This window comes from Aethalodelphis obliquidens, unplaced genomic scaffold, assembly GCF_003676395.1.
Source record: "Aethalodelphis obliquidens isolate GAN/ISIS:26980383/991018 unplaced genomic scaffold, ASM367639v1 scaffold60, whole genome shotgun sequence".
Classification (NCBI taxonomy): Eukaryota; Metazoa; Chordata; class Mammalia; order Artiodactyla; family Delphinidae; genus Aethalodelphis; species Aethalodelphis obliquidens.
The window spans coordinates 3,094,511-3,120,186 of NW_020838004.1; the positions used below are offsets into that span (position 1 = coordinate 3,094,511).

The 25,676-nt window shown below is 38.4% G+C and overlaps 1 protein-coding gene across 1 annotated transcript in view; it reads left to right on the forward strand.

The window, feature by feature from the left end:
• DEUP1 (deuterosome assembly protein 1) overlaps window positions 1-24,215 on the forward strand; it is an 88,417-nt gene extending 64,202 nt beyond the window's left edge. The window contains exons 16-18 of the mRNA XM_027087782.1: window positions 2,644-2,795; window positions 8,193-8,307; window positions 23,476-24,215. Of these exons, the coding sequence (XP_026943583.1) occupies window positions 2,644-2,795; window positions 8,193-8,307; window positions 23,476-23,652 (444 nt within the window). The 3' untranslated portion in view covers window positions 23,653-24,215. The remainder of the gene's footprint in view (window positions 1-2,643; window positions 2,796-8,192; window positions 8,308-23,475) is intronic.
• The last annotated feature ends 1,461 nt before the right edge of the window (window positions 24,216-25,676 follow it).

A 25,676-nucleotide genomic window follows, 5' to 3' on the forward strand; every position in this document is an offset into this window, starting at 1 on the left:
CCATAAAGTTTGCTAAACAAAATAACAGCATAAAAAATTAGTACCCTCATAAGCATCTAAAAATCCATTTATATACTAAAAATTAATATAATAACCTTAAACTAACATGATTAAAGCCAGTCCTTCTGTAGAAGTACTTTGTTAGCCTAATTACTATTGTAGAATACACAAGAATTTAAGAGAAAAAGTACACATACAAATTACTATCATTCAGACGGTTCAGCAACTCAACTGGCCTTGAGCCAGTGAGTTCAAGTAAACAGGCACCAGCAGGTTTTTCCGTTTCAAGAAAAAAAGTCGAAAGAAAAAAACTATGAAACCGTAAAATTTGGGAGGAAAAAAACAAGAAATTGAGATAATGGGCCTGTAAAAGAACTGATCAGCAGTACAGAGGTAAAGTTTAATCAATGCATGATAACCATCTAGTGGAGGATATATTTCTGAAATCCCTAGAAAAGTATTTAGGAAAAAAATAAAACGAGAGAGCCCCAAAATGTTGTCCAAGAAACTGGAAAACGCTTTTAAATACAAATCGTGTAAATACATTACCTGTGTAATTCTTTCAGGTCATGCTCACAACACATTTAATTTTGGTGCATTTAGAAAATTCTGGGTTTTTAAAAAAATCATTACTATCATTCTTAATTACTTTAAACCAACACTGGGCCAAAGAGTCACAGATGAAATCTAATTTTATAGAAAATTTTTGAATAAAATTGTAACAGAGCAGCAGACCATCAAGAATTATATTTTGACCAGTAGATGTCTTTTCAGGAGTAAAATTTTGAATCTTTTCTAAGATCTTTTTCAAACAGATCTGTGAGTGTGAGTATTCTCCTTATGAGTACAAATTTTATAAGATCTGCCTCCTTTATGTTTATCACAAATCTGCTCTAATTTTAGAATAAACAATCCTTTCTCTTTTAAAGCAGATTATAGATTACTCTTTTATATGCACCAGTGTATCTCAAATGAGCAAAGTTGAGATATACTAAACGCAAGGGCCTAACAAGCAGAGAAATACCTTGAATGGCCCTTCTTTCCCAAAGGGCATCTTGGTCAATAGACATATAAGCATATAACCCTTGCTGTACTGTTTTGAGGACACTTGATCTCCTGGAGCACTTTTTTTTTCATTCAAAAGTAAGATCTTTCTAAAATTCATAAACTTCTATAATACATTAGGCAGTAAACAAAAATTTTAATAAACAGACTTTGCCTGTGAAGCAAAAAATAAGACAAATAGGTAAACATTTTAAATGCCTAATATATATTTCTATACTTATCAGTGTTGATACTAATATGATAGTATATGAATAATTTTAAATGTGCAATTAGTCAAAAATTTTTGAATGACTTTATGGCATGGCAGCCCATATGAAATGGCACTCAAAGCCTTAAATTTAGAAACTTATAAATGAAAGTTCTAAGCCATAATCAACTATAGTCTTATGAGCTTTGAAACATAGACATTTGTAGCTTCAAAAGATATTTTACTCATGTCATGCTTTTTGTGCTAAAATATTATCCTTCTGAAAGCAGAGAGCTATTGTTTAATCAGCAACTACATAATTCATGGGTATTCGAATCATAACACTATAAAGGACTACATGGGGTCATTTAAAGTATTTTCATGAGTTTTCATGTGAGTATATATCCTGTTTTTTAAAATTTTGTGAGAAAAAAGTTTAGGGCTTCCCTGGTGGCGCAGTGGTTGAGAGTCCACCTGCCGATGCAGGGGACATGGGTTTGTGCCCCGGTCCGGGAAGATCCCACATGCCATGGAGCGGCTGGGGCCCTGAGCCATGGCCGCTGAGCCTGCGCGTCCGGAGCCTGTTGCTCCGCAACGGGAGAGGCCACAACAGTGAGAGGCCCGCGCACCGCAAAAAAAAAAAAAAAGTTTAGACTCTCCCTAAGAAACTTCTTACAGCATTTAATTAAAACAGCATCAGGAATCTTTCTTCTTGCTCTAAACCTCTCATTTTGTGATTTAAATATGCTGCTTATTCTTTTATGAAGACATTAAAATTGGGTTGCCCTTACTAGAGAGTAAAACTTTATCATGTAGCTACATTGCTCAAAACTGTGTGGTATTGGCACGCTCTCAACCAGGATCTAATGATCTTGGTATAGAATGGTCCAGAATCATATCCCAGTCTACATGGATTTAGTATATAATTTGTTGCATCACCTAACAGTGGGGAATTGATGTGTGATTTTCTATAATGACACGTATTGTTTTAATCAGAAAAAAATCTTTTAAAATTGAAAGCTATGTTAATTCTGGTTCCATTATTAATCAGCACTAGAAGGCATACCCTATAAACACAAAAACTCCTTTATCTAGCCAATTTCTTCTAGCTGCAGAGAACGGTAATGCGTGGAGTGAGCCTTTTCTGTACTGGAGCGTGGGCAGTAGTGTGTGCACCCCTTTTACTGCAATGTGTTCAGTGGCAGCTGTCCCTGAGTACCTGTGTTGTGAGAAGGCGGGGGTGAGAAGAGGCATTTAGGAGGCACACAGGAGTAGAGCGACATCACTTGACTCAAATTAAAGGGTCTTTCCAACGTGTGTCCAAACGCACAGAAAACATGCGTCACTTGTAAGTAACAATTTTTTCAATGATAGTTTATTTTATTCTCTAGAGTATGGACTTCACTAACAGGGAACATGCAAGGCATACATCTATTAACAAACTGGAATATGAGAATGAAAGGCTCCGAAATGATCTTGCAAAACTTCAGGCCACTGGAAAATCAGCATGGGCTAACCAAAATACCTACAAAGAAACAGGAAGGTATGCCTATCAGAGCCAAAAAAATAAGGGAAAAAATGAAGATTGGTATGCTGACACCATTACATAAGGACATAAATGTACAGACATTTAAGTGACATTTATTTTTAAACAATTCAAATTATAATTTTATATACTTTCTCTTCAGTTGTTTAACATTTATTTTATGGTGATAATTCAATAGTCTAGATATACCATTTTTTATATGAAATTCTGTGTTGCCGATAGCTTTCAAAGTATAACAGTGAAATGGGTAGAGTGTTCAAATAAGTTTTCGTCACTTCACACCCTTCTTAGAACCTGATGTGGCATACAACATATACAAATAAGTAATCTTATTTTTTACGTCAAAATATAGGAAGATAGCATGTCTGACTTAACTTCAAATATATATACACTTTATATTGACACTCCGGCAGTGGTGAAAAACTGTGGTCATTTCATAGGAAAGAACCTATGAATGCGTAAGAGAGGTCTTTTCTGTGTGAAAAGAAGAGTGTGGAAAATCACTATCTGCTGCCCTCATTATCCCCAGGCTCTTTACAATGTCTTAGTTCAAAATTTAAGTAAATACATCAGCCATAAAATTGGCTAATTTCTTCAACTTTAGTAAAGTATTTATGGAGTCAGAGCTGTCTCTGGAGTTCTTTCACCATTTTCCCATACTTGCTCAGCAAGACAAACAAGTTTCTTTTCTACAGGATTTCTCAAAGTCATTAATATTGCTAATTACATTGTGAGTTTCCAGGAACAGGTGTGATGTGCAACATTCCCCAAACTTATACAACTTTTGCTTTGAAGCTCATAATACTTAGCATGAAAACTTTACATATTGTTTTCATAAAATATAATTAATATTTGCAACTTCGGGAAATTCACTTAACCTTTGTTTTCCCATCTGACAAATACAGATAATAGTTATAGGGGTTTTCTGAGGATTATAGGAGAAAACATAGTTCCATGTAAAATATATAGTCCCCTAAATGTTAGCCATTATCACTGATGTTATTATTACCAACAAAATTGTTAGTATTTATAATAATGTTAATACTACTCCAACAACTCACAGTACCTAAAAAGTATATTATTTTGGTGGATAAACAAATGGCTGAATCTGACATTTCCTCAAAAGATAGTCCTGTTGGGGAGGAGTGATGCCAGGCTTATCTTTGTAACTAAGCGGTCCAGTTCTACAGGTAGATAAATCCATAAGTCCAGGGGCCGTACTAAAAATGTCTGCTCAGCATTCTTGCAGATGTAGTACAGCTCTCTCCCACTTTCACCGCCCCAGCCCTGTACGTATTAGAGGGATATATTCTAAACTGATGTAAGAAACAGAAAGCATTCAGAAGTGCTAAAGTAATAACTCCTCTTCAGGTGGTTAGGGAAGGGAATAAGGGAAGACTGGCTGCTACCCAAAACAAGCACTGTGCGTGGGGTGCTGTGATGGGGTGGGAGCAGCAGCACAAAAGCAGTGTGGGGAGGATGAAAGCGGGCACTGCGCCACCAGGGCCTGGTTCTCTGGTGAGCGTGCCCACGTTGACCGGCCAGTATAACTGAAAATCTGTCCAAAGGGGCCTAATCTTGATTTGAGGGTAAGAATGTATTTTCTAATATAGAATGAACGCTTTACAAAGTGCTTCCCTACACTATGGATTCATTTCTCCATGGGTCAACTCACCACCCCATCTGTATAGTTTCTCATTGTAGGAGAAAGCAGGCCCCTGTGTTACAAAGGATCTTCCAGTGTATCTTAGTCACTGGTCTGTGTTGAGTGCCCATTAGATGCACAACACTGTTTCCTATTCTTGCTTGTTGGGAATAACTTTGAAAGCCTTGGATGAAGGTACTGGGTGTTGTTATTTAAACAAAAAGACAGCTACTCTGCTTTTTACTATTTTTAAAGAGTGTTTTTATTGTTTGGATTGCTCCCTTTTCTCTTTGCCAGGCAGTAGGGAATGTGTTAAACATGCCTAACGAAAACAAGACAGTAGGGGACACAGAGAGCAGCATAAGAGGTAAAATGCTCAGCGGGAGACTATCTTAATAAGCAGTTTGGGTGACTATTCCTGCTGCAAAGCCTTGTGTCCTGCCAGTCTGATTTGTTGAAAGTTTCATTAAATTTGTTTTAATGGCTTGTCTGATTTCAGTGTTCTCCAGTGACCTGATTTTTTTAAAAGAAACAGCATTTCAAATGTTCTGAATAAATTATTACCATATAAAACCCACTATGGGGAAAGAGTTGTTGAGAGGCAAGGACACTGTGAACTCACCAGTGGAGAACTGTAAATCACATATCTATTAATTTTAGCAAGTGAAAAAGGCAATGTGCTTTCCTTCCCTCACAGCACGGCTCAGTGAAGTCAAATAGAGAAAGCTGTGTGTATTGATTAGGCAGAAAATAATTTTAAAAAATACATAGTCATATTTACATATCAATGGTTAATGCAATAAGGTCATATTAAGCTATTTTAGAAAGGAAAAGGCTTTTAGGTAAAGGTATATAGAGATAACGTTCCACAAAAGTTTTAAGTCTGTAGTCTAATTTTTAGCCACTTCTTGCTTTTACCTGAGGAAGATTTGTATACTGTATTCTTAAAATAATCTTTTATCCACTTGGAGGTGACTCAGTTTTTGTTGTTGTTTTTCACTCCTGTTAGAAGCGATAAGAAAATTTTCATGCTCATCCACTTAAAATGTGAAGCCTTTTAGGATATTCCAGAGGATTTACTTTCCAATAAGAAAGTTATTCAGCACTTTAAAAAAAAATTAATGAATGAGATGAAATTAAATTTGGTGAGGATGTATTAAATGTTTTAAAAGTTTTTTAAAGTTAGAGTTTTGAAGTTTAAGGATCATTTACATTCTCACGTAGAGTAGTGGTATCCAGAGCTATTAATATACAACTAATTTTAATGGCAAATCAGTTTTATAATAAATGGAGCTTTATCTCTATATACGATTCATACTTAAAACTGAATATACGGCTTTAAAAATTATATCCTGTACTGGAAAGATTTTGGTAATCACAAGCAAATCTAGTCAATAAATTAAAAGTTTGTAATACTAAAAAACCACAAAGTCAGGTTTGTCTTAACCACTCTACAGGATCCCTTGTCAAGGAATGAATAGCTGGTTAGAAGCAAAAAAGTAAGTTGAGTAAGTTTTGGCACCATGGTGTTGCTTAATCAGGAGAAAAACACAGCAGGCGAAAGAGTTCTAGGCCAGGAAGTAATGAGTAGTTCATAGAATAAGGGAGCGTTATGTGGAGTATTAGAAGGCAAGGCTGGAAGCAGGTAAATTAGCATAGTTTGTGCAGGGATCCTGTTCCATGCTGAGGACATTATGCGACAGCCCAAGGAGGGTTATAAAATTAATGGAGGGCCAGGATTGGATGTACAGTCGGACAACTCTGTAAACTGTGCAGAGTTGACTGAGGTCTCAAGCTGACTCCCGTTGGATAGAGTTCTGCTCCCCTACAAAGCAGCCAGGTCCTGCACTCCTGCCAAAGCAGGCAGAGGCCTTAGAATGGGGCCTGTGGAAAAGCTAATTGAACAGACCGGCTTGTGAGCGTGTATTAAAAGCCTTCTGAAATAATTTTTAAGATAGCTTTTAAATTGATATTCTTAGCGTGTTTTTGCAAGGTGGTTTTATGAAGTATTTGAATAGCTGTATTCTAGAAGAACAACTTAGATATAAAGATGATTTAAAGCAAAAGTACTTTACTTCATAATGTAGTCTTTCCTTTCAATTTCTACATTTTATTGATCTTACAATAAAGAGAATGTTCACACATAAATTTTAGTAGTTAAGACCGTAAAATTGTATCTATACATCCAAAGCCAAATGGATAATTGAGATAATTATTTAGATAATTTAAGACAAATAATACTTTCCCTGAATTCTCTGTCTAATTGAGATTATAGAGAGACGTATATTTCTTGAACCACTTCTATAATTATCTTATTTTTTCCCCACTGTGCTTTGAAGTATAGATGGTAGCCTCACTCAAATTAAAAGGTTCAGCTGAAGATTCTATGCAGATGTACTAGGCAATTGTTGTAATTCTATTTGAATTGTGGGATGTTTCATTTTATTGTGCACATCATAAACCATGTTATTTCAGTTTAATTTGCTGTTCTGTTTCCATGGTAATTATGGTTTGGAAGAATGGATTTTAAAAAAAGATCTATTTCAAGATAAGTAAAAATGTAAAGCATGTTGTGTTTGTTTTTATGTACCAATTTACAGATGCCTCACTTACCTTTTATTGCTATTTGTATGCATAGCTTTGAAAATGTTTGCATAATAAAAAACAAGTTTATATAGCTAGTCTTTGGATAAGAACAGAGGAAAAGAATGTAACTTTTTTGAATGGTGTGAAGTTAAAATATGAAGACTTTGAAAATGGTTAATCAATACCTGTGGAGAATTTGAATTATTAGTAAAAATAAATAATTTTAAATTCAAGGGGTTTTTATGTTTTCATGGTCTTTGATGATTTTGATTAAATTTAAACCCCATTTTCATGAATTAAGGTTCAGAAAAAATATTTATCTAGCTCCAAACAGCCCCTACTGTTAGGACTTTTTGTGTAAAATTTTAGGGTAAGTTGGTTTGTTTCTTTGTTTCATTATTCATTTGTTTAGTCAGCATACCAAAATTTAAAATCTCACTGGTATTTTGTTCAGTCTCATCTTCTACCCCATATCTTAGCACAAACAGCAAATTCTATACTGCACCTTTCATCAAATTGTGGAGTTCAATTCTCATAACAACCTTTTTTTATAAATGAAAAAATTAAGGTCACAGAAAGATATAGTCACCTGCTCAAGGTCATACAACTAAGGGGGAGGAGTTCAGGAGATGATGTAAATTGAAAACATTCTATAAATTATTAAGCTCCTTAGAAATTAGAATTATTATTATACAGAGACGTATTAGCATCAGAAAAAAAAAAAAGGAATAACTCTGCTAAGAAAGCCAGTGAGGTTAAGTGAAATAGAAAATTAAAAAAAAAAGAGTACCTATTTAGAACTGTCAAGGGCAGCCGTGTTAACTGTTTTGAAATTTTTCTCAAACTGTTTTAATATTATTTAATTAAATGGCCAAGAGATAAAACAGTAAAACACAGAAAGGGAAAAAACATAGGCAATAAGAATGGCAGAATATTTTTTAACAATTATAAAAGTTTTCTGCTTCATTATTAATTGTTCTAAGTCTTTTAAGTGGAATAGAAATTATCAGCAAAATTATTTTCCAAGAAATAGCCAGATAACAAGCACAAACGTTTTGTTGTGTTTTCCTCACAGTTAGATATCAGAGAAATTTAAATCCTTAGCCCCATAAATAAGCAGGTGTCCTTGGGAGCAATAACGACAACCAGTCCTTCTCTTTTAGATTTAGCCACGATCGTGAGCCAAACAGAAGTGCAACACCTTCGTTGCCACTTTCGCCATTTCAAACCAAAGAAATGACAAGTCCTTTGGTTAGTGATGATGAAGTATTCCCAATGGTGAGTTGCTGATTATTGGTTATTGTTTTTTTTTCCTTTATAGGGTGATTACTCTTACACTGATACTGATATACTGATGTGTACATAGTGGTTAAAAAAAAAACATTGCTCCTTGAATAGGACTCCAAGATGGGTCTTGTGAATCATCTGGCCATGACTACCTATAGAAGGAAAGGATCCATAATGTTTCATGAAGTATTTCACTTCTAGAACAGGCCAGAATTACTGGTGACTTTTTTTTTAAAAAAATGCAAGTCACCTCTGCACATTCTAAGACCCCTCAAAGATCTGTATATTTTAAAGAGCTACAAGTGATTTTTTGTACCTGTTTTTTTTTTTTTTAAAAAAAACTCTTTTATTGACTCTGACATACATACAGAAACATGTGCAAATCAGAATTGGACAGCTTGATGAATTATTGAAAAGGGAACACAGCAGTGTAACTACCACCCAAGTAATAAAAAGAGCATTAGTTGTACTCCAGAGGCTCCCTTCTGTGCCCTTCCAGTCACTCTGATTCGCTCCCAAGATAACCACTGTCTTGACCTTTAACATCGTAAATTAGTTATGGCCATTTGTAAATTTTATATAAATGGTATTACACTATATGTGTTCTTTTGTATAGCTTCCCTTGCTCAACATTGTTTCAACATTGTTTGATGAGAGTCATCATCCATATTGTTGGCTGTAGTTTATCCCTTTTTGTTTCTCTATAGTATTACATTGTATATAAATACTATATATAATGATACTGATACAATTTATCCATTCTACTATTGACAGATATTTGAATTATTGCTGTTTGGGGCAATTACAAATACTGCTTCTAAAAACATTCTTGCAAGTGTCCTTTGGTGCACATGTGTACATATTTCCATTGGATCTATATCTAAGAGTGGAATTGCTAGGTTATAGAATATGCATAAGGTCAGCTTTAGCAGGTACTGTCAAGCTGTTTTCCTAACTGTTTGAGTCAGTTCATATCCCTACAAGTAGTGTGTGAGTATTCTCCTTTTCTATATTCTAACAGTTGGTGTTATTGGTCTTAATTTTAACTTTTATGGTCAGTGTGTAGCAACATCTTATTGTGATTTTAATTCTTGTTTCCTGGTGACTAATGAGGTGAGCCCCTTTTCATAAATTTATTGGCTATTTTGATATCCTCCTTTGTAAAGTATCTGTTTGATTTTCTTGCCTAATTTTCTATTGGATTCTCTTTATTCTTCTTGATTTATAGGAGTTCTTGGTATATTCTAGATATAAGCCCTTTGTTGAGTATATGTATTGCAAGTATCTTCTCCCACTCTTGCTTGCCTTTTCCCTTAATGGAATGTTTTGATAACCAGAAGTTCCTAATTTTAATACATTCGTACTTATGAATCTTTTCCTTTATGCTTCATATTTTTGGTGTCCTATTTAAAGCTTTTGCCTGTCCCAAAGTTATAAAAGATATTATCCTATGTTATCTTCCGGAAGCTTTGACTCTTTATTTTTTACTTAAGTATACACTTGGAATTAATTTTTTGCATATAGTGCAAGGTATGACCTCAGTCCCTTTTCCCATGGAAATATTCAATTGAATTTATACATGTTTTCCAGTTCTGTAGATTCTTTGAATTTTCTATATTCAGAATCAAAATAATGATAGTTAGACTTCCTACTTTCAAATCTTTATACCTTTCTTTTCTTCTTCTTGCCTTATTGTACACTAGGACCTCTAGTAAACGTTCAGTAGTAAAAGTGGTATTGCCAGCATCTTTCTCTTATTTTCAATTGCAAAGGGAAAGCATTCAATATGTCATCATTGTACATAATATTTGCTATATATATTTTGTAGGTTCCTTTTAAAAGATTAAGAACGTTCCTTTTATTCCTAGGTTGCTAACTTTGTTTTCACGAGTTGATAGTGAATTTATCAAATGCTTTTTCCACTGCTATTGAAATGACCATATAATTTCTCCTTTGCTCTGTTAATGTGGTGTTTTTTTCTTGACATTAGATTGTTAACCCAACTTTGAATTCTTAGAATAAACACACTTGATTACTGGCTTTGGTCTGTTCGTATTGGTTTAGAATTTTTGCTTTATGTTCATGAGAAAAAATAGTCTGTAATGTTTCTTTGTTGTCTTTGTCAAGCATTGGTATCATATTTTGCCGACCTCATAAAACAGGTGGGAAGGGTTTTAAATTTCATATTCCTTTGTTCTTCATTTTCCCTGACTCTCTGTGTTGGTTTCTCTGTATAAGATAAAGAGCCACCTCTCCCAGCCTTGACCTCTCCCAGCCTTGAGGAAGTGGTCTCATGTAGGTTAATTTCAGTTTTATTATTTTTCTGTTCTTGGATTTTCATTTGATTTTTCTTTTTAGTTTCCAGTTCTTTGCTGAAATTTTCTACCTTGTGATTTGATTTACTGAACATAATCACATATTTTTAAAAGATATGTAGGTTTTTCACCTCAGAAACTAGTAGTACTCTTAGCAGTTACCTTTGCTTATATTCAAAGTGTATTATGTAATTTTTCAGTGCCTCTCCATGATATACCACTATTAGATACAAATTATAAAAACAAACAATAACAAAAAAACCCAGAAAATGTTTAAACTGGTTAGGCATCCCATGAGTACTTTTCTGCTTTTCTGGAATCTGTCACCTTCTTTGGGAGAGACTGGTAGTAAGATTTAAGCTATTGTGGAAGAAGAAGACGTAAATCCATTAACTTTGGATGTTTTAGAGATCTCTATAGCCCTGAAATGCTCTTTTGTTTCATCTCAACATAAAATGCCAAAATTATTTGAACAGAACAAAATTCCATAACAATAAAGTAAATAAATTTCCTCATTTAAGCTAAGGGAACATCTAAGGGGACTTAGCAAATTTTGATCAACAAAACTTTGATCTTTAAGTACTCCAAAGTAAGCACATACTCTAGTCCAGCAAGAGAAAAAAAAAGGGATAAACTGCTAAATCCTTCATTGTTCTAATATCAGATGATTTTAGGATTTTAGGATGATTTGTCTCTGCTCAAATATCACCTCATCAGAAACACCTGCACAGCTACCCTACAGTAGCACCTCCCTTGTAGACTCCCTGTCCCCTCATCCTATTTTTTGTTTTTCCATAGCACTTTACCATAAGATATTTTGTTTGTTTGCCTCCCTCTTCTAGAACTTAAGCTCCATTAAAGTAGGATTTTTTTTTCTATTTTTGTTTACTGTTTTAACCCCAACACCTAAAACAGTGCCTGGCACTAGCAGGCACAAAAAGCATTCAAGAGTGTTGTATAACTTAACACGGGGTTTCTTTCCACCTCTAAAATTCTACATTATTCCTTTGAGGAGTTCATAACTACAGAGTCAACCAGGAAAGAAAATTCTCTACTGTTGTAAGTCTGGGCACAGGGAACTTAAGATGTGATGGTGGGCCTAGAATTTCCTGAAAGACATAGCCCAGCCCACCGTTCTGGGTCCAGTGATTTCCATCCACTGCTGCATTTTTACTTCTATACCAATACTGTTCCTATTCAGACCACCAGTGACATCCTAGTTGTTAATTGAATACACAGTTTAAAGAACTCATCTTCCTTAATCCTTTTCTCTTGATACTCTTATGTTCTCTGACTTCTAAGATGCTGTTCTCCACTGATTCCCCTACTGCCTTTCTGGTTACTCTTTCCCAGTCTGCTTCCAAGGTTCTCCCTCCTATACCTGTCCCTTAAATACTAGAGTTCATCATTCACTCAGTCACTGATAAAATAAACATGTATTAAGCACTCACTGTATGGCAGGTTCTGTTCTAAACACATCTTTGATGAGACAGACAAGTCTGTAGACTGGTGAAAAATGAGGAGAACTCCATCAATGGGTGAATGAATAAACAAAGAGTGGTATGTATACATGGTGCGATACTGTTCAGTCACAAAAAGGAGTAAAGTACTGATATATGCTATAATGTGGATGAACCTGGATAATATTATGCTACGTGAAGGAAGCCAGACACAAAAGGTCATATATTATATGACTCCATTTATACAAAATGCCCAGAATAGGTAAATACATAGAAACAGAATGAAGGTTGGTGGTTACCAGGAGTAAAGGGGGAGGGAGGATGAGGGAGCAGTGGCTTAATGGCTATAGAGTTTCCTTTTGGGAGGATGAAAATATTTTAGAACTAGATAGAGGTGTGGTTTTAGTAATTGTGAAGGTACTAAATCCACTGAATTGTCCATTTTGAAACGGTTAATCTTATTTTATGTGCATTTTATCTCAAAAAAGAGGGAACAGTTAATGACTAGAAACAAATGAACAAGTAAGAAAATATCAAAAAGTTATAAATCCTATAAAAAATGATGAAAAGAAAGCAGACGATGTGATAGGAAGTGATGAGAGTATGGGGGATGACTTTAGGTTGAGTGGCCAGGAAAATGATTACTGAGGAGGGGACGTTTAGAATGAGGCCTAAATAACAAAAAAAGATCCAGCCTTGCAAAGATCTGGAAGTAGAGCACTTCGGGCAGAGGGAACCACTGGTGCAAATCTGTATGGCAGGAAGAAGTTTGGTAAGTTTGAGAAGCAGAAAAAGGGAAGGGGGTGGTCTGGAGCTTAGAAGGACAGAGAGAGAATGTAATGAAATGGGGACAGAGAAATAGGCAGGGGAAGTCCAGGTATGTAGAGACTGTAGGCCATGGGAAGGAATTTGGATTTTATTTTAAAGCAATGGGAAGCCATGGGAAAGTTGCAAGTGGGGGAGTATATGATCTGTTTAAAAATTTTTAAGAGATCCATTGGACTGCCAAATAAAGAATAAACTATAAATTATAGATGGGCAAAGGTAGAAGTGGGGAGAACAATTGTCAGCCTATTTCAGTAGTCGAAGCAAGGGATGATGCTGCTGGCTTGGGAACGGTGGAGGTGGAACCACATGTTAGATCCAGGAAATGTTTTGGAGAGATCAGACTTGACAGTGGATTGGCTATGGGAGCGAGGGAAAGAGAGGACTCAAAGATGACTCCTAGGATCTCAGCCTGAGCCTCAGGTAGATGCTCATACCACTCTCTGACATGGAAGGCTAGGAAGGAGCCAGGGTTAGAGGAGAAAATCATGATTTCTAGGTTAGACATTTAAATTTAAAGTGTTTATTAAACATTCAAATGGAGATATTAAATAGGCAATAGATATGTGAATCTGGTAATCAAGGAAGAGATCAGAGCTGGAAATAAAATATGGGAGTAATCAGCATAAGGCTGATACTTAAATCTATCAGACTGGTTGATAATACTTAAAAGAGTATAAATGGAAAAGTTGTCCCAAGACAGAGCCTTAGACCATAACATTTAGTGGTCCAATGGGCATCTTCAAGGAGAGGAGGAAAGTTTGATGGTGAAAGAGGTGGGGTGGGACCCAGGGAGGGATGCGGTTCATTTGTAGAAGCAAAGTCATTAAGCAGGTAAGAAGAAATAGAATCCACAGTGTAGGTAGCAGGAAGACTCTGAAACAGAGTATGGCCTAAAATATGGCTCCAGGTGCAAGTGGTGTGGTGAGATGAAGGAGTTTCCACCTGAGAAAGAGGCAAGGCCACAATGCCATGAGTGAGAAAGTGAACATACTAGGGAAGTGCAGTAGAATGGCCAGGCAGTGCTAACTAACCATTTGAATTTGTGGTCATGAATTTCAAGTGAAACCAGTCCCTACAGTAATGTAATTTCTCCTCCATCCACCTGCCCAGCATTCAGTTGCTCAGGTACAGGCATGGTGCAGGCAGTTTAATTAGGCCTGGGTTTTACCAAATACCTAGGATAAAGCCAGGATATAGGGAGGGACAAGTTGCTGAATGGTTATCATAATGGATATGGAATATGAGCAGAGTTAGAAAAGAAGGAAGATATGAGAAAGTGGGAATACTAGACTAAGGCAGATGGAAGGATAATAGGTGGGTTGCATAAAATCTTTATTAGTAAGTAATGCAGTTATCACTGATGACAATGTCAAGAATATGACCACGGGAGTGGGTGCCTGAAATGAAGTGTTCCCCTACGTTTTCCTCTAGGAGTTTTATAGTATCTGGTCCTACATTTCGGCCTTTCAACCATTTTGAGTTTATTTTTGTATATGGTGTTAGAGAATCTTCTAATTTCATTCTTTTACCTGTAGCTGTCCACTTTTCCCAGCACCACTTATTGAAGAGATGGTCTTTTCTCCATCATATATTATTGCCTCCTTTCTCATAGAGTAATTGACCATAAGTGCATGGGTTTATTTCTGGGATTTCTGTCCTGTTCCATTGATTTATGTGTCTGTTTTTGTGCTAGTACCATACTGTTTTAATTACAGTAGCTTTGTAGTACAGTTTGAAGTTAGGGATTATGAGTCCTCCAGCTCCATTCTTCTTTCTCAAGATTGTTTTGGCTATTTGGGGCCTTTTGTGTTTCCATACAAATTTAAAAATCCTTTGTTCTAGTTCTGTGAAAAATGCCACTAGTAATTTGATAGGGATTGCATTGAATCTATAGATTGCCATGAGTAGTACGGTCATTTTTAATATTGATTCTTCCAATCCAAGAACATGGTATATCTTTCCATCTGTTTGTGTGGTCTTCAATTTCTTTCATTAGTGTCTTATAGCTTTTGGAGTACAGGTCTTTTGCATCCTTATGTAGGTTTATTCCTAGGTATTTTATTCTTTTTGATGTGATGGTAAATGGAATTGTTTCCTTAATTTTCTTTCTGATATTTTCTTGTTAATGTATAGAACTGCAACAGATTTCTGTATATTAATTTTGTATCCTACAACTTTACCAAATTCATTGATGAGCTCCAGTAGTTTTCTGGCAGCGTCTTTAGGACTTTCTATGTATAGCATCATGTCATCTGCAAACAGTGACAGTTTTACTTCTTTCCAATTTGAATTCCTTTTATTTCTTTTTCTTCTCTGATTGCTGTGGCTAGAACTTCTAAAACTATGTTGAATAAAAGTGGCAAGAGTGGACATCCTTATCTTGTTCCTGATCTTAGAGGGAATGCTTTCAGCTTTTCACCATTGAGTATGATGTTAGCTGGGGGTTTGTCTGTATGGCCTTTATTAATATTGAGGTATGTTCCCTCTATGCCCACTTTCTGGAGAGTTTTTATCATAAATGAATGTTGAATTTTATTAAAAGCTTTTACTGCATTTATTGAGATGATCATATGGTTTTTCTCCTTCAATTTCTTAATATGGTGTATCACACTGATTGATTTGTATATATTGAAGAATCCTTGCATCCCTGGGATAAATCCCACTTGATCCTTTTAATGTGTTGTTGGATTCTGTTTGCTAGTATTTTGTTGAGAATTTTTGCTTCTATGTTCATCAGTGATATTGGTCTGTAATTTTCTTTTTTTGTGATATCTTTTTCTGGTTTTGGTATCAGGGTGATGGCCTCACAGAATGAGTTCAGAAGTGTTCCTTCCTCTGCAGTTGTTTGGAATAGTTTCAGAAGGATAGGTCTTAACTCTTCTCTAAATGTTTGATATAATTCACCTGTGAAGCCATTTGGTCCTAGACTTTTTTTGTTGGAAGTTTTAAAATTACTGATTTAATGTCAGTACTGGTAATTGGTCTGTTCATATTTTCTATTTCTCAGTGTTGGGAGATTGTATCAATACCTTTCTAAGAATTTGTCCATTTCTAGGTTGTCCATTTTATTGGTACATAGTTGCTCATAGTAGTCTCTTATGATCTTTTGTATTTATGTTGTGTTGGTTGCATTGTAACTTCTGCTTTTTCATTTCTAAGATTTGGGTCCTCTCTTTTTTCTTGATGAGTCTGGCTAAAAAAATGTATCAATTTTATTTATCTTTTCAAAGACCCAGCTTTTAATTTAATTGATCTTTTCTATTTTTTTTAGTCTCTATTTCATTTATTTCTACTTTGATCTTTATGATTTCTTTCCTTCTACTAACTTTTTGCTTTGTTTGTTCTTCTTTCTCTAGTTGCTTTAGGTGTAAGGTTAGGTTGTTTATTTGGGATCTTCTTGTTTCCTGAGGTAGGATTGTATTGCTATAAACTTCCCTCTTAGAACTGCTATTGCTGCATCCCAGATGTGTTGGATTGCTGTGCTTTCCTTTCCATTTGTCTCTAGATATCTTTTTTATTTCCTCTTTGATTTCTTCAGTGATCCATTGGTTGTTCAGTAGCATATTGTTTAGCCTCCACGTTTGTGCTTTTTGCAATTCTTTTCTTGTAGTTGATTTCTAGTCTTAAAACGTTGTGATCAGAAAAGATGCATGATTTGATTTCAGTTTTCTTAAATTTACCAAGGTTTGTTTTGTGGCCTAGCATGCGATCTATCCTGGAGAATGTTCCATGTGCACTTGAAGAGAATGTGTATTCTGCTGCTTTTGGGTGGAATGCTCTATAAATATCAATTAAGTCCATTTAGTCTAATGTGGTATTTAAGACCTGTGTTTCCTTATTGATTTTGTCTGGATGATCTGTCCATTGATGTAAGCAGGGTGTTAAAGTCCCTCACTATTAGTGTATTACTGTAAATTTCTTTTATGTCTGTTAACATCTGCCTTATATATTGAGGTGCTCCTATGTTGGGTGCATATATATTGACAATTGTTGTATCTTCTTCTTGGATTGATCCTTTGATCATTATGTAGTGTCCATCTTTGTCTCTTTAACAGCCTTTATTTTAAAGTCTATTTTGTCTGATATAAGTACTGCAACTCTGGCTTTCTTTTGATTTCCATTTGCATAGAATATCTTTTTCCATCCCCCCACTTTTAGCCTGTATGTGTCTCTAGAACTGAAGTGGGTAACTTATAGGCAGCAAATATACAGGTCTTGTTTTGGTATCCATTCAACCAGTGTGTATTTTAGTGGAGCATTTAATCCATTTACATTTAAGGTAATTATTGATATGTATGTGCTTATTGCCATTTTGTTAATTGTTTTTGTAGGTCTTTTTTTTTTTTCCTTTTCTTCGTTTGTTCTCTTCTTTTGTGATTTGATTACTATCTTTAGTGTTATGTTTGGATTCCTTTTTCTTTTTTGTGTGTTTATCTATTATAGATTTTTCATTTGTAGTTACAATGAGGTTTTGGTATAGCAGTCTACATATATACATGATTGTTTTAAGTTGCTAATCTCTTAATTTCAGATGCATTTTAAATGCCTTGCATTGGTACTCTCCTTCCCTCATGATTACTGTTTGTTTGTTTTTTTTTGTTGTTGTTGTTTGTGGTACGCGGGCCTCTCACTGTTGTGGCCTCTCCCGTTGCGGAGCACAGGCTCCGGATGCGCAGGCTCAGCGGCCATGGCTCTCGGCACAGCCGCTCCACGGCATGTGGGATCTTCCCAGACCGGGGCACGAACCCATGTCCCCTGCATTGGCAGGGAGACTCTCAACTACTGCACCACCAGGGAAGCCCGATTACTGTTTTTGATATCATATTTTACATCTAATTGTTTTGTGTATCCCTTAACTGCTTATTGTGGATATAGACAATTTTACTACTTTTGTCTTTTAACCTCCCTACTAGCTTTGTGTGTGGATGATTTCCTAGGTTTTCCTTTACTGGTGAGGTTTTTCCTTCCATAATTTTCTTGTTTCTAGTGTGGCCTTTCTTTTTTGCCTAGAGAAGTTCCTTTAATATTTGTTGTAAAGCTGGTTTGGTGATACTGAATTCTTTTAGCTTTTGTTTGTCTATAAAGCTTTTGATCTCTCCATCCAATCTGAATGAGAGCCTTGCTGGGTAGAGTATTCTTGATTGTAGGTTTTTCCCTTTCATTATTTTAAATATATTGTGCCACTTCCTTCTGAACTGCAGAGTTTTTGCTGAAAAATCAGCTGATAGCCTTATGGGGATGCCCTTGTATGTTATTTGTTGCTTTTCCCTTGCTGCTTTTAGTATTCTCTCTTTAATTTTTTTTCATTTTGGTTACTGTGTGTCTTAGTGTACTCCTCTGTGGCTTAATCCTGTATGGGAGTCTCTGCATTTCCTGGACTTAGGTAACTATTTCCTTTTCCAGGTTAGGGAGGTTTTCAGCTATTACCTCTTCAGATATTTGCCTGGGCACTTTCTCTCTCTTCTTCTGGGACCCCTATAATGTGAATATTAGTGCACCTGATGTTGTCCCAGAGGTCTCTTAAACTGTCCTCATTTCTTTTCATTCTTTTTTCTGTTCGGCAACAGTGATGTCTACTACTCTGTCTTCTAGCTCACTGATCCATTCTTCTGAATCATTTATTCTATTATTGATTCCTTCTAGTGTATTTTTCATTTGAGTTATTGTATTCTTCATCTCTGTTTGGTTGTTCTTTATGTTTTCTAACTCTTAGTTAAAAAATTCTAACTTCTTGCTCTGTGCATCCATTCTCCTCCTGAGTTCTTTGATCATCTTTATGATCATTACTCTGAACTCTTTCTCAGGTAGATTGACTATCTCCATATCACTTAGTTCTTCTTCTAAAGATTTATCTTGTCTGGAACATACTCCTCTACCACCTCATTTTGTCTAAGTTGCTATTTGTATTTTTATGTGTGTGGTTGGTAAGTTAACGTTTCTCGACCTTGGAGAAGGCATCCTATGCATCCGAGCAGTGCACCCACGGTATATGCTCTAGGGGTTCCCCCTAAGAGGGCTGGGTGGGTCCTCCTCTTATGACAGGCTATGTGGGTGGTCTGGTAGGCTTGGTTGGCCCCTAGTCTGGTTGGTTGCCAGGCCCTGCCTTGCGCAGTTGCTGCTGGCTGCAGTTTAGTGGGGCCTGGTCACGAGGCGGCTGGTTGTGGAATCCTAGGGGGCCCTGGGGCTAGTGCTCACTGGTGGGTGGAATCAGGGTCCCAAAGACTGAGGCTGTCGCCAACTCACTGGCAGGTAAAGCCAGATCCTGGGGTTAGTGCTGGAATAGTGGCAGGGAGAGCTGGTTCCTAGAGTCTGGCTGCAGGGCCCTGGGATCCCAGAGCTCATTTCAGATCACTGCGGGGGGAGGCAGTTGTCTGTGGGGTCCAAGATGTCTGGAAGGTTGCGTTGGCCTGCTACTGGGCACGGCCAGGGCCCAGCTAGTCCCAGGAGGCCCTCATTGTGGGATTGTAGTTTTCTTGCTTCTGGTGTCTGCTCTGTGGTGGGTGAGGCTGATCTAGAGGTTTGTACAGGTTTCCTGGCAAGAGGGGCCAGTGCCTGCCCACTGGTAGGTAGAGTTGGGTCTTGGCCCTCTGGTGGGCTGGGCCCTGTCTAGGGGTGTGTCCACAGGCGGCTGTGGGTTCTTTAGTCTGTAGGCAGCCTGTCTGCTGATGGGTAGGGCTGTGTTCCTGCGCACTTAGTGGTTTGGCCTGAAGCACCCCAGCACTGGAGCCTGCAGGCTGTTGGGTGGGGCCTGGTCTTGGTGCTACTGATCCAAGATGTCAGTTGTCAGGACTGTTCATGCAGTTGAATGTTTCCCGGTATGTCTGACACCAGTGTCTTTGTCCCCAGGGTTAGCCACAGCCACTCCTTACCTCTCCAGGAGACTCTCCAAGGTCAGCAGGTAGATCTGACCCAGGCTCTTATCAAATTACTACTTTTGCCCTGGGTCCTGGTGCACGTGAGATTTTGTGTGAGCCCTTTAAGAGTGAAGTCTTTATTTCCCCTAGTCTTGTGGGGCTCCTGCAGTTAAGCCCTGCTGGCCTTCAAAGCCAAATGCTCTGGGGGCTCCTCTTCCCAGTGCTGGAACCCCAGGCTGGGGAGCCTGATGTGGGGCTCAGGACTCTCACACCTGTGGGAGAACCTCTGCAATATAATTATTCTCCCATTTGTGAGTCGCCCACCTGGGAGGGTATGGGATTTGATTATATCGCAAGTCCCATCTTGTTATGGTTCCTTCTTTATGCCTTTCATTGTAGAAGATCTTTCCTGGAAGGTTCCAGTCTTTTTCTTCGATGGTGGTTCTGCAGACAGTTGTGATTGTGATGTGCCTGTGAGAGGAGGTGAGCTCAGGGCCTTTCTACTCTGCCATCTTCTTGGCTGGTGCTCTGGGCCCTGTGTCAATCAGTCACTGCCTCTGAGAAGAGGGGGGAATAGTAACTTCCCAGGTGAGGCGGGAGGCTCCAGTTTAGCCACAGGCAGATCTCCAGAGAAGTGGCCAGCTCTGAGCCGTTAGCAGCCAAAACCCGCAGCAGCTGGAGGACAGATGCACCAGCCTGGTGAAGGGATCCAGGTAGAGCACCAGCGGCATCCACTGCGGTCCACTTCTTGAACCACTCAGAGTCATGTGCTTTTCATGTTGTTCATTCCATTCAGGCATAGCTTCTCCAAGATTCTGGCTGGTTATAATTTCTGGGAAAATTTACAGAGGAGGGTTGGTAGAGCAAACTACAGCCCTTGATGCTGTCTCAAGGGCTTGACTGATACTCATCATCTCCTCACCCACTCTAGGTTCCCGCCTCCCTCAGCTGGTACTTCTGTTGGTCCAGGTGGCTTGCCTTGTGGCATGAGCCCCTGGTTCCCGTGCCCTTATCAGGATGTGGTTTGTCATCTACACTTAAATCTGGGCATGAGAGCACCAAAAGACCACCTCAGTGGATTACCCGAGTTCCAAACCTATTCCTCACTGCTTCCATCATGTAGTAGTAGCCTTACCTCTTCATGATGCTTGGGGTCAGTTCCCGCTGCCAGTATAGTCCCTCTTTTCTGTGCCTCTGATCTGTCAGCATGAGGAGGCCAAAGTGAGTAGGTACAGCCAAAGCTTTACGTTTAGGGAGACTCTTACAGTCTCACTTGGTGAGAGGCATTGCTCCTCTGAGACCAAAGACCTGTAGACCAACCAGACAGAGACAGAAGGAACAAGTTCTCCAAGAGGGCCAACAGAGAGTGAAGCCATTCCTACATCCTCCCTTCTGTTCCCAGATCACTGTTACGAACACAGCAGCCTATAACAGCCATTGGTTTAAAGTCTCTACCATACGCTGAAGAATGGCACCCCATCCGCGCGGGATATGATTTCCAAGCTAATTCCTCAGCTGTGCCTTCAAGAAGCCTATCAGGCTAGCATCCTCTGGAGACACTTCATGCTGTATGTGGTAGAACCAGTAGATACCCGGTCACGCCCTCACTGCCATACTCCTCTGCTGTAAAGTAGGCTCGTTTATTATTAATCAGGATCTCATGTCAGTAAATCAGTTACTCTGTGAGCCCTCGGATAGTGGTGCTGACCGAGGCCCTGCAGGCAGGAAAGGCAAATTATAGGATACACAGCAGTTCTGGTAAGGATAACACATTGCCCTTTCCAAAGTGTAAGGGACCTGATGTAATCTAATTGCCACCGAGAGGCTGGCTGATGTCCTTGAGGGACGGTGCCACATCAGAAGCTCAGCTTTGGCCTCTACTGCAAGCAGATCAGCCATTCAACTGGAACAGCAGCTAGATGAACCTGGGTAAAAGGGAGATGGTGCTGTTCGGCCCATGCATAATTTCCACTGGAGTGGCCAAGGACAGAAGCTAGATCAAGTCATCCTGTCTACTTCTTAGATGCTCTGTCTCACTAGCACACTAGCGTGACAGGAACTGTTCTGCAAATAGTAAACAGTTTTCTGCAGCAGATGGCATGGCCTTGCTGCAGAATCTCAAGGGTTTGTAACACAACTCCCCGCCGAACCTTGCCAAAGGCTCCACAGAGCATTTTTCTCTATGAGAAATTCTTCTAGTATGAGAGCTGCTAAGTCATTTCACCCAACTAGCAGGACTGCTTTTCCCCCCATTCCCAACTTACTGCAAAGCCCTTTCTTGCTCTGGGCCCTGCTCAAAAACAAACAAAACTGCCTCTGTGTCCACGTAATAAATGAGTCAGGTTATTCCTCCCAAGAGTGGAACATACTGCCTTCCAAACCTGAAGAGACCTACCAAGCTTTATGCTGGATACGGTGATAAGAAATGCAAGGTGCATTAATTTGTGCTTAAAAGGAGATGTCCTGACATGTTCCATATCACCAGACACCTACAAACAAAGTGTCAAGCCTTGAATTGCTTCTGGGGTTTACCTTTCACTCTCTGGAGTACCTGTGTCTTTCCAAGCCTTCAACACGCTTGCCAATTCTTGCTCATCAGGGCTTAGCATGATGTTCATGTTACTGTATCATGTTCTATACTCTGCAGTCCGTGGAACGTCCAGGTGGTCCAGGCTCCCTGAGAGTGTATTATGACAGCATCGTTAACATAAAACATAATGTTGGAGCGAGAACATGGATGTGTACTGTCTATCCCGTGAGAATGCTAACTGCTTCTGATCTTCCTCCTTACTGAGTATTAAAAAGAATGCATTTGCCAGATCAACAGCAGCATACCATGTCCCCAAGACTGTGACATTCTACTTCAGTAAAGATGTGATACCTGGCACGGCAGCTACAGTTGGGGCTACTACTTGGATAAGCTGGCAGTACTCCACTGTCATCTGCCACAGTCCCTACACTTCTGGCAGAGGCCAGACTTGTGAACTACATCCCCCTATAACAGAGTTCACCTGCATACAGATCGCTGACTCTCCAAACACTTTATAAAAATCCCATTCTTCCCATAAAACAAAAGTTGAAGAAAAGTCTGGGGGGTGCCGCAGAACTAAAAAATTAAAGTACAGATTTCCCCAACTTACTTTTTTTAATTAACTGAACAAATTATTTTGAACGAAACACTGTAAAATTATGGTATCATTGCCCTTCATTCCTCAGCCACCCATTGTATGTGTGTGCGTGTGTGTGTGCAAATAAGCACTACACAGGTCACAGTTAACTGAGCACTTCCATACCACATGAAGGGTGGAAGCAGGCACTCATCACTGAAGTGTTCTCAACTGCAGTTGGACAAACAAGCTAGCCCAGAATTACGCACCCACCTCCACTATACATCATGCTTTTATCCCACCTCACCTGGCCACCTCCATGCAGCAGCGAGCCCCCTTGAAGCCCAGCCTTAAGTTTCTTTCCTCTATAAGCTTTCTTTGCCCGACTCGACTATACTCTTCACTTGCTGTTTTCGTTCCTTAAGGGTTTCATTAGCAGCAACTGTATTACACTGGTGTAGAGAGTTCAGCTCAAGACACATTATTTCATTAAGAGTTGCAGTGTTCTGTCAGGGGTGAAGCATACCAAGAAATATGAAAACTTTTTGTAAAAGACCTTGTGTTCCTCATCTAACTTTTCTTTTTCTTTTTTCAGTTGCCCCCAGATATAGCCTTCCCCACTTCTTTGGCCGCACAGCATTTCTTTCTGGAGGAGGAGAAGCGAGCAAAAGAACTTGAAAAACTTCTGAATACACATATTGATGAACTGCAAAGACACACAGAATTTACTCTTAATAAACACACCAAGCTAAAACAAAACAGACACATATGAGCTTTTAAACTTTTTTATTTGCTTCGCCCACCCCAAGGAAAAAAGCTCTGGCAAAATAGTTACAAAGCTGATTCGTGAAACTGAGAAATTTTGTTCTGTTTTCCTGAGTAAATCATTTCTGTAAGGCAGCTAGAAAATAGTATTTTGTTCAATAAAGCTGTTTGTATTTCTGCATTAACAAACAAATTGTTCAGCTACAGTTACTCTAAAATAAACATGACTTCTCCAAAAGAGATTTTTTTCTCCAGTCTGAGGAATAGTTTGGAATTAAATATGCAGTTTTTTCCCACCTGAATCATGTATACTGAAACCCATTTCCTCTGTAACAACACATGATGAGGGAAAGGGACACACTATATTCTAAATACAAACGGATCAAGTGCAGCTCTGTTGTACTAGGTTTCAAAACCCAATGATTTTTTGAAATGAATAGCTATGTAAACATCCTAACATTTCTTTTAGGAAAAAAAGATACAGCTTACTGTTGCTGCATTCATCTTTGTAATGTCTCTCTGTTTTTTGTTTGTTTGTTTGTTTTGTGGTACGCGGGCCTCTTACTGTTGTGGCCTCTCCCGTTGCAGAGCACAGGCTTCAGACGCGCAGGCTCAGCAGCCATGGCTCACGGGCCCAGCCGCTCCGTGGCATGTGGGATCTTTCCCAGACCGGGGCACGAACCCGTGTCCCCTGTATCGTCAGGCGGACTCTCAACCACTGCGCTATGAGGGAAGCCCCGTCTCTCTGTTTTAACACAAAAGACCTGGAATGTGCTGTTTGCACACTTAAAACATATGTGCCAAATATTAATGCTTTCCTGTTAGTACTAATTATTACTTCATGGACATAAGATAAAGAAACTATAAAGCATTGCTGTTGTTACCTTCTCCTTTGTCATACCTCTGTTTTAAATACAATTAAAGAATGAGAAATTCTTTGGACTTAAAACATAAATGCCAAGTCTGTAAAGAATAGTAATAGCATGGTGGTGAACAAGGAAACTCAAGTTCCAGATATACAAGCATGATAATCCACTTTTCTTTCTTTAAAAATGACATTTATATAAAGATTACGAAAAATCCCCACGTCATTACTCCAGGTTAAGTCCTACAGTTTTTATAGTTTTCTTTTTCTCTTTGAAGAAACTAAATCTCCACATACGGAAAGATAAGTCACAATGTCCTTAGACAAGTGTCATTTTCACGGGAAATGCAGAGCCCTGTTCACTTCAGCTGAAACAACCACGTGGGTTTGGAGAGCTCTTGACATTTGCAAAAAGCCTTCAGAGAGCATTATTCATTTCAGCCCAAAACAAGCCTGTGCAGTCAGCAAGGCTAGTATCCTTGTTCCTGGGAATCAAGCTGTGAAGAACTTACTAGAATCACGGTGCGCAAGAGTCAGAAACGCCAGCCTCTGATTCCCAGCTCTGGCTCTTACCACTTCCCAGCATTATGTCTTGTCAGCAAGCAGGTGGTGAGCAGTGCTCTATCCACAGAAGCCATGTTTCATGGCAAAATATCAGAGGGTACAATGACCCACATGAGGAAAATAACCCGTTACCATAGCTTTAATTAGAAATTTAGTAATTTCTAGCCTGGACACAAAGAAAATAGAATACTTTTCAGTGTTATCTTTAGAAGATGGGAAGAAACAGTACATTTAGGTAAAGGACAGTTCATAAACAAATTCTAAAACCTTTATATCCCTAATGCAAATGCAAACAATGCAAAAATTTAAAGGTACGTATCTTTAAAATACGCTACGTCTGCATGTTGGATCGAAGACTCTAGACTACAATGATTTTAAAACAACAAAGTCAAGAGAGCACGAACCTGGAATATGTCCAGGACTCACAGTGCATTTGCCCCTCCAGATTATTATGTCAAGTCCACAAGCAAACTTCTTTTAAATCACGAGGTTCGACATTCCTCTTCATACCCACTTTCTTAAAACAGTGGTTTTCAATAGTTTTTGCTTAACAGCAGGATTCAACGTTTGAAAGGAATCATATGCTGAAGCCCAACATATAT